The 9,179-nt window shown below is 51.0% G+C and overlaps 1 protein-coding gene across 3 annotated transcripts in view; it reads right to left on the bottom strand.

Annotated features, from left to right (window-relative positions):
* The window catches only part of Zfyve9 (zinc finger FYVE-type containing 9), a 128,524-nt gene continuing 119,345 nt past the window's right edge, over positions 1-9,179 (bottom strand). For all 3 annotated transcript variants that reach the window (XM_055628925.1, XM_055628926.1, XM_055628924.1), the window contains 4 exons: positions 7,937-8,099; positions 5,446-5,551; positions 2,208-2,384; positions 1-549 (listed from right to left, as the gene is read on the bottom strand). In XM_055628925.1, the coding sequence (XP_055484900.1) occupies positions 388-549; positions 2,208-2,384; positions 5,446-5,551; positions 7,937-8,099 (608 nt within the window). In that variant the 3' untranslated portion in view covers positions 1-387. The remainder of the gene's footprint in view (positions 550-2,207; positions 2,385-5,445; positions 5,552-7,936; positions 8,100-9,179) is intronic.

Here is a 9,179-nt window from a genome sequence, read left to right on the forward strand (position 1 = left end):
TGCCGACTCAGTGTTTATTTCCTTTCTGCCCACCCTGACCTTGGTGATGGTTGTACCCACATGAGCATTCATCTGAGCACATTCCCGGAGTAACTGTAGGAGGAGCAGAGTTCTTGTCTAGACAGTAACAGAAGGGAGTTAGCTGCAGAGAGCGGAACTGTTGTGCAGTAGAAGCTGCCGGGTCTTCTTGGAGAATGCACAGAAGACGGAGAATCATGGAACAGGCGTCCCCAACCACCCTCCCTCCCTTCCCCTAAGTTCTACTCCCACCCCATGCCCTCCCTACTGACAGTGTTAACAAAAGCTTAATCTTCCAGTTTTAAAGTGCAAATGATTTGGATGTGACCGCTGCCGGGACAGGTCTGAACAGAAGAACGAAGTCCTCAGCTATGCGATGTTTTCCAGAATATAAAAGATGAGCTCCATGACCACAGGGCCCTCACTGAGCTGGCAGGCTCCTCCATGGATGACAGGCACCAAGGCACTGTCTAGATCGTTCATGTACTGGGAGGGGAGGGGCTGGCCATTGCTCCCCGCTTGATAGCCGACCTGCCACAGAGAGAACAGGATGACAGGTTACTGACAGAGACCTCTCAGAGGGCAGCCAAAGAAGCCACACGGGGAACAGCGCACCCTTGCCACGAGCTAGACCCACAACGTGCGTCAAGTCCTTCCTCCTCTTTCAACTGGTTAATCATTCTGGCATCTGCCATCCACCCTGGCCGCTAGGGAGGTATGAGACCTTGGGCTGGTCCCTTAATCTGCTAGTGTCTTTCCTGGGAAGAGAAATGGTGAGTCAGATAATACTTCAGTTGTAAAAGTTAAAGTGAGGAATGTAACCTAGCATTAACGCCAGCCCGTGGCAGTCACCAGTACGCCACTGTTGAGCAGCTGTAACAAATGCAAAAACAAAGGGCAGCAGAAGAGTACTTGCTGTCCAGTGGTTCCAGTGAGAGCGCCAGGCAGGGCATCAGTACTATGAAACGTCACTGGCATTACACAGATGCACTTCTGTTTTCTAAACTGCATCTTTCATGTGTGTGCATGCACCGTGGTGCATGTGCCGTGACGTGGAGATCAGAGAACAATTCGCAGGAGTCGGGAAGTATCAACCTGAGGGCCCACACTCATTTCTTCTTTAAAAATAGCCTTTTCAGAGGTTAGGAGCACTGGCTGCTCTTCCAGAGGTCCTGAGTTCAATTCCCAGCAACCACATGGTGGCTCCCAACCACCTATAGTGAGATCTGGTGCCCTCTACTGATGTGCAAATGCAGGCAGAACAGTGTACAAATAATAAATTAAAAAACTGTGTGCGTGACTGCAAGTATGGATGTACAACGTGCTTGCCTGCTACCTAAGGAGGTCAGAAAGTCGTCAGAGCCCCCAGAGCTAGAGGTGAGGGTGGTTGTGAACCACCATGTGGGTGCTAGGAACTGAACCATGGTCCTCCGCAGGAGCAACCCGTGCTGCTAAGCCCTGAGCAGCTCCACAGCCCGCCCCCCCCCCCACTCACTCCTGATGACTCAGTGCCAAGGACTGTGAAGACGACAGCCGGCAAAGTGTACGCATCCGATGCGGGGCTATGGGAACTGCTGTGGACGGCACGGCCACCAGAGAGAGAGACAGGACAAGGAACTGGAACTTCTGAGTGAGGACTGGGTTGTTAATACGAAGAGCATGTAAAAACAGCAAGCCAGGCATGGTGGCCCACATCTCAGCACTCAAGAGGGGGTTCAAGGCCAGGCAGGGCAACAAACATAGTAAGACCATCTCAAAAAGCAAAAGACAAAAACAAGCAAAAAGCTATCAAGTCTAATGACGGGAAAATTCTTGGTGAGACAGCTCAAACCTACTCTCTAACTAATTGAAAATACTAGCATAAAAAGAAAAAAAAAAAAAGATCTCCCTAGGCAGCGGCAAAAGCAGGCGCCAGGCACAGGAGCCTGGTCCAGCGGCAACTGCACGAAGGGTCAAGGGTCTTCGCTCTCGGCTGGGGAGGGAAGCTCAAAGGGGAGCACGCTCGCGGCGGGCAGGTCCTCCCCCTGTGCCCACGCCCACAGCAGGCAGGGCCTGGCGATGCATAGCCAGGAGGAGGCCAGGTCAGGGCGAATGTCTGGAGGTGAAAGCCCCGGGGACTCACGGAAACTCGCAGGTGAACAAATCAAAGCACCCTTCTCACGCCCGCCCGGAAGCTCCGAGCCGCTTACCTGGTCCGAGTCGAGCGTCACGCGCAGGCCCAGCTTAGTCGTCCCGTCCTCCTTCAGCAGCTTCAGGTGGGGGCAGAGGGCGAGGCAGAATGCCTTGGCGACCTGCTCGGTCAGCCTGCTGTGGTCTGCAGGGTCACTCAGGCAGTTACGGTGGTCATCGCTTTCTAGAAAAAACACCTATCCCAAAAGAGAGAGGCTTTTCACTAGGGCCGAGATGAAGCCCTGTCTGAGCCTCCAGTTCCCTAGGATGTACAAGGTGGCCTAAAGGAGGGGCCTCCGGGCCAGGAAAAGTACTATCCCAGGGCTGGGCGCGCTTCAGCAGGCGAAGGCCCACACTGCACGACCCAGCCCCCCGGGGTCTAACCCCTGGGACCGATGTAAAGGTAGAAAGAACCTTTTCCATCAAGTTGACCTCTGACCTTCACACATGTGCCACGACATGCACACATAGACACGATACAATCTTTGAAAAGGAAAGTACAGCAGCAAGGACAGTCCCGGCTTGGCAGTCTGTCCACACGCCGGCAGTGGCAGCGTGCCTGCTCTCTGCTCCTCTGGGCAATGACACTTCTATGCAGAACCTTTTGAAATGGGGCTTTCTGCGGTCCAGGCTTGCGGTGCAGTAAGGCTAACCTGGAGCTCCCCCGTGTCCCAGCTCCCAGTGCTGGGATCGCAGGCCCCTGCCCCGTGCACCACCACGTGCAGATGAACCTCTAAAAGGCAGCGCAGCGCGTGGACAGTTTTCCCGGGAGGTGATACGAGAGTCTAAACAACAGTCGCTGCGGCTGTCGGCTCCTGCTCTACACAGTCTTTCAGCGTGTAAAGACAGAGGGCAGGGGCTGGGGTAGTGGCACTTTAATCCTCACTGGAGAGGCCTCCGGGAGCCCTCTGTGAGTGCCTGGCCAGCATCATATAAGTAAAGACCTTGTGTCAAAAGGAAAAGAAGACAAGCAGGGCAGGTGGCACGTGACAGAAGCAGGTTGGTCTCTGTGACTACCCTCTACAGTATGACCTTCCATGACTCTGCAGGGGTCCTATCATGCCAGTTTTCAAGGGACTTAAAATGTTCCGGCACGGTGAAGTTCTGGCCTCAAGTGATGAGGGCCTGAGTTTGATTCCCCAGGACCCACGTAAAAATTAAAATGCTGAGACTAGGCGGTGGTAGCACAGGACTTCAGTCCCAGCACTGGGAGCCAGAGGCATATGGCTCTCTGAGTTGGAGGCCAGCCTGCTCTACAGAGGGAGTTCCAGGACAGCCAGGGTACACAGAGAAACCCCACCTTGAAAACCCAGAAAGAAAAAGTGCTGCACATGGTGTTCTCTTGCAGTCCCCTGCAGAGAGGTGGAGACAGGAGGGTCCCTGGGGCTCAGGGTCTAATCTGAGCGCTAGGTCAACCAACAGAGGACGGTTTCAAAGGAGGTGATGTAGCCAAGCACTGTGGCACTCGCCTATAATCCCAGCACTCAGAGCAGGCGGATCTCTGTGAGTTCGAGGCCAGCCTGGTCTACAATGTGAGTCCAGAACAGTCAAGGCTACACAGAGAACACTGTCACAACAGCAACACCAAACCAAAACCAAAAAACCACCACCAACAACAAAAGGAGATGCTGTTCCTGATGGTGACACCTGGGGCTGCACATACATGTAGAGGCAGACATGTGACATGATGTGCCTCCGGAGGTCAGAGGAGACTCAGTTCTCTCCTTACCACGCGTTCTGGAAATTAAACTCAGATTGTCAGGCTCTATGGAAAGAGCTCTCAGCCACTGACCCGTCTCACTGACTCACAGGTTAAGCTGCTTCTCAGAGGACCTGCTTTCCCTCCTTCACCTCTCTACGCCGCCCTGGCTGGCCTGGAGCACACTTCAGGAGTTAGGCAACAGTCTTCCTGTCCCTGTCTCCTGAGCTGTGATTGCAGGCATGCAGCACTACTCGGGCTTTCAAAAGACCCCATAATGCCAGCTCTGCCTCTGTGCACACAGAAAGCAACAGCCTGTCTTCTCTGGTAAACAACATAAAGACAAAATTCAAAAGAAAAATAAATTAATACAATCTTCACATAATGTTATATACCAACTCCAGCATGCTGGCCCAGAGGGGCTATGCTAAGAGGGAGTTGTGGGCCTTCAGCTCCCAGGTATGAGGCTGAACCTCCAGGACCACCAACCCCTACACACTCCCTGCTGAGTCCATTTCTCAGTGCTCGTGTGTTTGGAGCCGAGCACTCGGGACTGGCTCACTTCTCGCCCTCTCACTCAGCAGCCAGTAACGGCTTACAGCGCTTCCTGTAGGAGTGGAGCCTTGTGAAATGTCCCTGTCTACACTGTCACGTCCGCTGCCGTAGTCGTCGACTCCACGGGCACTGCTTCCCTGCTACACACAGGGACACTACCTTGCCACAGATGCTGGTCCTCTGGCTCTTAGACTCTTTCTGCCCTTCTTCTGAGATTTTCCTAAGCCTTAGGGGTGGCGGCTGTGTGGTAGGACATTTTAAAAAATTAACTGATGCAGAACGTTAGCAGCCCAGGCTGGCCTCAAATTCGTGATCTCCCTGCCTCAGCCTCCTAAGCGCTGTGATTACAGGTGTGTGCAGGCACACTGGCTAGCAGCTGGCGTGATCCGGCTTCGACTTGGGAACTTAGCATTACTCGTCTGCCTGGTAAGTTTGGACAAATCTTATTGTGAATGTACCCTTTTAAAGAGCACGCTATTCAAGAGAGACTGAACGGTGAGTGCGACATGGCATGCTCAAGCGTCTAAGAACACAGCAGGTGCGCCTACTCAGAGACACAGCCTTCTTGAGTTCCAGAGCAAACGCCTCTGAAAGTGAGTTCATGAGAAGACACATCAGAGTGCTAGAGGCTGCACCTGTGGACTCTCTTTCCCAGTGAGCTAAGACATCAGGGAATTAAATATAGTAGATAGATGAAAAGTTTTTTTTTCAGAGAATGTTTTTCTTTAAAAAAAAGTTTGCACTTTTTTTATGTGTATTTGTCATAGACGTGCCCCCGAGCGCATGAGGAAGAAGGGGTCAAGCTCTGGGCATTGGTTCTTTCCCCCACCATGCGGGTCCCCATTACTGAATTCAGATCTTCAGGCTTGGTGTAGATGCCTTTACCCACAGACCCATCTTGCTGGCTCAACTTTTTCCTTCCAAATCAGCCCAGAATGGGCCTCTGGCTTAGCAAAAGGCTGTGCTGAAAGCAGGACAAACAGCACCAATTTTCATGTCCTTACCTCTGTCCATCTGATGACTTTTCCATTTGCCTTATACTCTGAGCCGTGGAATATCTTCACATTTGTTATAGACTCCATGGACTTCCCATCTATAGGACTCACCACGCTACAACAGAGGAGAGGGGGGCGGATATCCTGTCACACGTTTGGGGTGCTTTGCTGAAAACCTCTTCAGCATAATGCAGCAAGAAGCAGAGCGCTCACGGAGAGGCTGTGCACGGCAACAATTCAAGTGCGCACACTGAAGGGAGACACAGCGCAGGAAGGCATCTTTCAAAGCTTAGTGTGCTATCAGACAGCTGCTTTTCCCAGCTGCTCTTTTCCCAGCATTTCTTCTTTTATAAATACATGCTACTGAGCCCAACCTGGTTCCCCACCCTGCTCCTGACTCTAGAACCATTCACCATGCTCCCCTTGGCTTATCTGCCTTAGAAAGGAAGCTCTGAAGGGGAGAGAGGGATCATATCATCCCTGGGGCCTGTCTGTCTGGTACTGACCACTGCTCTCAGAACCGAGGGAGTTTGAGAAATGTCTGCTAAGAACCACTGATGGCTGGGGACTTGGCTCAGTGATGAGACCTTGGTGACAAAGCAGAAGAGCCCAATTTCTTCCCCCGTGATGACATCAAATACGTGAATAAATAAATACAAGCTCATGGGCTGGTGTGAAGTGACAGACCCAAGTCTATTACCACATACGCTCTTCTTTGCTAACCCATCACTCTTAGCTTCCTAAACAGAAGTTACTTCTGACAAGTATTTCTCCATTACAATACAGCAAGAAAATTAAATATGTGTAGGTACACATTTACTCTGAAAAGAACATACAATGACTGATTAAAAAAACAAAAACAAAAACAAAAAACAGACTCCTCTCAATAATCTTTAAGTCTTTTATCTTCTTGATTCTTTTTAGCTTGTTCGAGACAGGATCTCACTCTGTAGTCCGGCTGGCCTCACACTCAGAGCTCCACCTGCCTCTGCCTCCTGGGATTAAAGGCATGCACTGCCACACTTGGCTCTGTTCTTAATTCTCTATACATCCAAAGTTAAATCAGGGGCCAGCAAGCTGGCTCAGCGATGTGTGAGGTCTGGCCACTTAAGAGCTTGGTCCCTAGGACCTATACAGGACCAATATAAAGGTGAACGAAAGAGCCAACTACACAACGTTGTGCTAATAAATAGATGTAATAAAAAAAATTAGAAGAGAAATCTTAGCTGGGGAGTGGAGCAGGAAATACTGAAGTTCTGCTGCCCAAGAAGAGAGAAATGTACAGAAGAGTCTGAATACAGACAGTGGCCAGAGAAGATCTTCCTGAGACTGGCACTGGGACTGCGGAGCTGGGTGGAGGTACTCAAGCAGCATCTTGAGGAAGACGGCAGCATGTGCAAACTCTGTGCTCCAGCGAGAAGGCTGGTGTCCTGCGCTTGGGAGGCAGAGGCTGGAAGACTGCTTTGAGTCCGAGTTCAACCTGCACTAAATAGTAAATTTCAGGCCAGCCTGGGCTACCTAGCTATGCGATCCTGTCTCAAAATAGCAAGAGATGTAGGGCCTTAGAAGTAGTAAATGACTTTAAATTTTATCTGGAAAGACACTGGAAGCCACTGGTGGTTTGAAGAGAAAAGTGACATCATGCTGGCAGCTGTGTTAGAGGGACTAGAAGCTGATCGGAACGAGAGAAGGAAAGCAGAGATGAGGGAGGCACCAGAGGCTGCCGCGGTTGTCCAAACAAAGGGGCTTAAACTGGGTAAGCTCCTTTTCAAACATGCATGGTGGCAGTGGGGGTGGCTAGAGCCGCTCTAGTTTGGGGTGTATTCTGAGGCACAGCAAGCAGGATTTACTGTTGGGCTAACTGTGGGGTAGGAGAGAAAGACAAGTGTCAAAAACGAACCCAAGGTTAGTGTGACACATTAGCACGGAGTTGCCATGAGCGAGGCAAGAGTTTGGGTTTGAAGCCCAGAAAGGTGGGCGTAAGTCGGAGTGTTGCGAGTCTAGTTATATGGCGCTCAGTCATTCGCGTGAAATAAGAACACACGTTCTGTCAATGGGTTAGCAAAGATGCCTGGCACCCACCAGGCCTGTATGTCTATTTGAGCGAGTTAGGTGCCCGGCTTTTCTTTCACTGTCTCACCTTTCCCTCAAAGGCACACACCACGACTCCTTCAGGAATCACAGTAAGGGGACTTGCTCAGTGGTTACAGGCACATGCTAGGTGTGGTTCCCTGGATCCAGGAGAGTGGCTCCCAGCCATCTGTAGTTTTAGGGAGCTGAGGCCTGAGGGTCCGTGGGCACCCACAGTCATGTGCATAGTCATACTCACAGACACGAGTTAGAAATGTTAAAAATGACTTTAAAAAATTTTCAGTTGAGCTTTCAGAAATCTCAGCTTCAGTGTTCTACATTCCTTGCTCACAGGCAGTTCGGGCAAGTCCTGTGTGCATGGCGGACAAAGCCTGAGCTGCCCCAGCTGGCTCTCAGGAGCTGCACTCACCCTTGGTTGACTGTCTTGTCGTCCTCCACCCACTGGACGTGGATCTGCTCCTGCGGGTCCTCCGCATCCGCCTTCCCACACGTGATGGTGAAGTCCTTCATCTCTCGGAGCGCCTGCCTCAGGGAGTCCATGCTCTCCGCGGTGATCTGGACCATGACGCCATCTAAGAGCACCAGCAGGAGACCACATGGGTAGAAGTGTAAAGCCTGGGAGGGACGGCTGAGACCCAGTGCCCAGCAGACCCTCTGATAGAGAGATGAGCTCTGCGAAGCTCACAGACACAAAGAGCTTTTCATTTTGAGCTGAAAAAGCAGAGCAAACATACTGACTTCCACTCGGCCCCCAGTTTCTTCTGAGAGTCTCAGGGAAACCATGAGCACACTGCTGCTCCTCAGCCTCACAGAGCACTTTATTCCCGTTGCCTTCCTGCAGTTACCACATCCTGACTGCACTGGCGTCTCTGACTCTCTTAATGTCTTACCATCTACTCTTAACTCCCGCCTATATATGAATGTCCTGTAAATGTTTGTTTCACAGTTACTAAATAACAATAAAAAAACAAAACAAACTTTGATTAGGTATGGTGGTAGACCTCTAACATCAGTACTTGGGCTGTAGAAGCAGGAGGATCTAGTTTGAAGATAGCCTGGCCTACATACACAGTGAGGTCCAGGCTAGCCAGGGCTACAAAATGAGACACTTTCACAAAAACAAAACAACAAAAACAAACCCAAGCAAACAAAAATTACTGCAGTGCTTTGAATGCAAATGGCCCCATTTGGCTCATTTGCGTGCTTAGTCCCCCACTGATGAACTGTTTTAAGGATTAGCAGGTGTGTGGAGGAAGTGTGTCGCCAGGAGGGGACTTTGACATTCCAAAGCCCATGCCAGGCCCAGAGTCTGCCTGCCTGCCTGTCTCTCCCCCTCCTTCTTTGTCTCTTCCCCCTCTCTCACCCCTCCCTGTCTCTCTCCCCTTGGCTTACCTGCCTCCATGCTCCTATCAAATGGAAATAGAGTAACTGTAGTGGTTTCAATAAGAACGGCCCCCGACATGGCCATGCATGTGAATGTTTAATCATCAGAGTGGCTCTACTTGAGAAGAATTAGGACATGCGGCCTTGCTGGAGTGGGCGTGGCCTTGTTAGAGGAAATGCGTCACTGGCTTTGAAGTTTCAAAAACCCAAGCCAGGGTGTTTGTGTGTGTGTGTGTGTGTGTGTGTGTGTGTGTGTGTGTGTGTGTGTG

The sequence above is a fragment of the Psammomys obesus genome, unplaced genomic scaffold (assembly GCF_907164565.1).
Source record: "Psammomys obesus unplaced genomic scaffold, mPsaObe1.curated_primary_1811, whole genome shotgun sequence".
NCBI classification, from domain to species: Eukaryota; Metazoa; Chordata; class Mammalia; order Rodentia; family Muridae; genus Psammomys; species Psammomys obesus.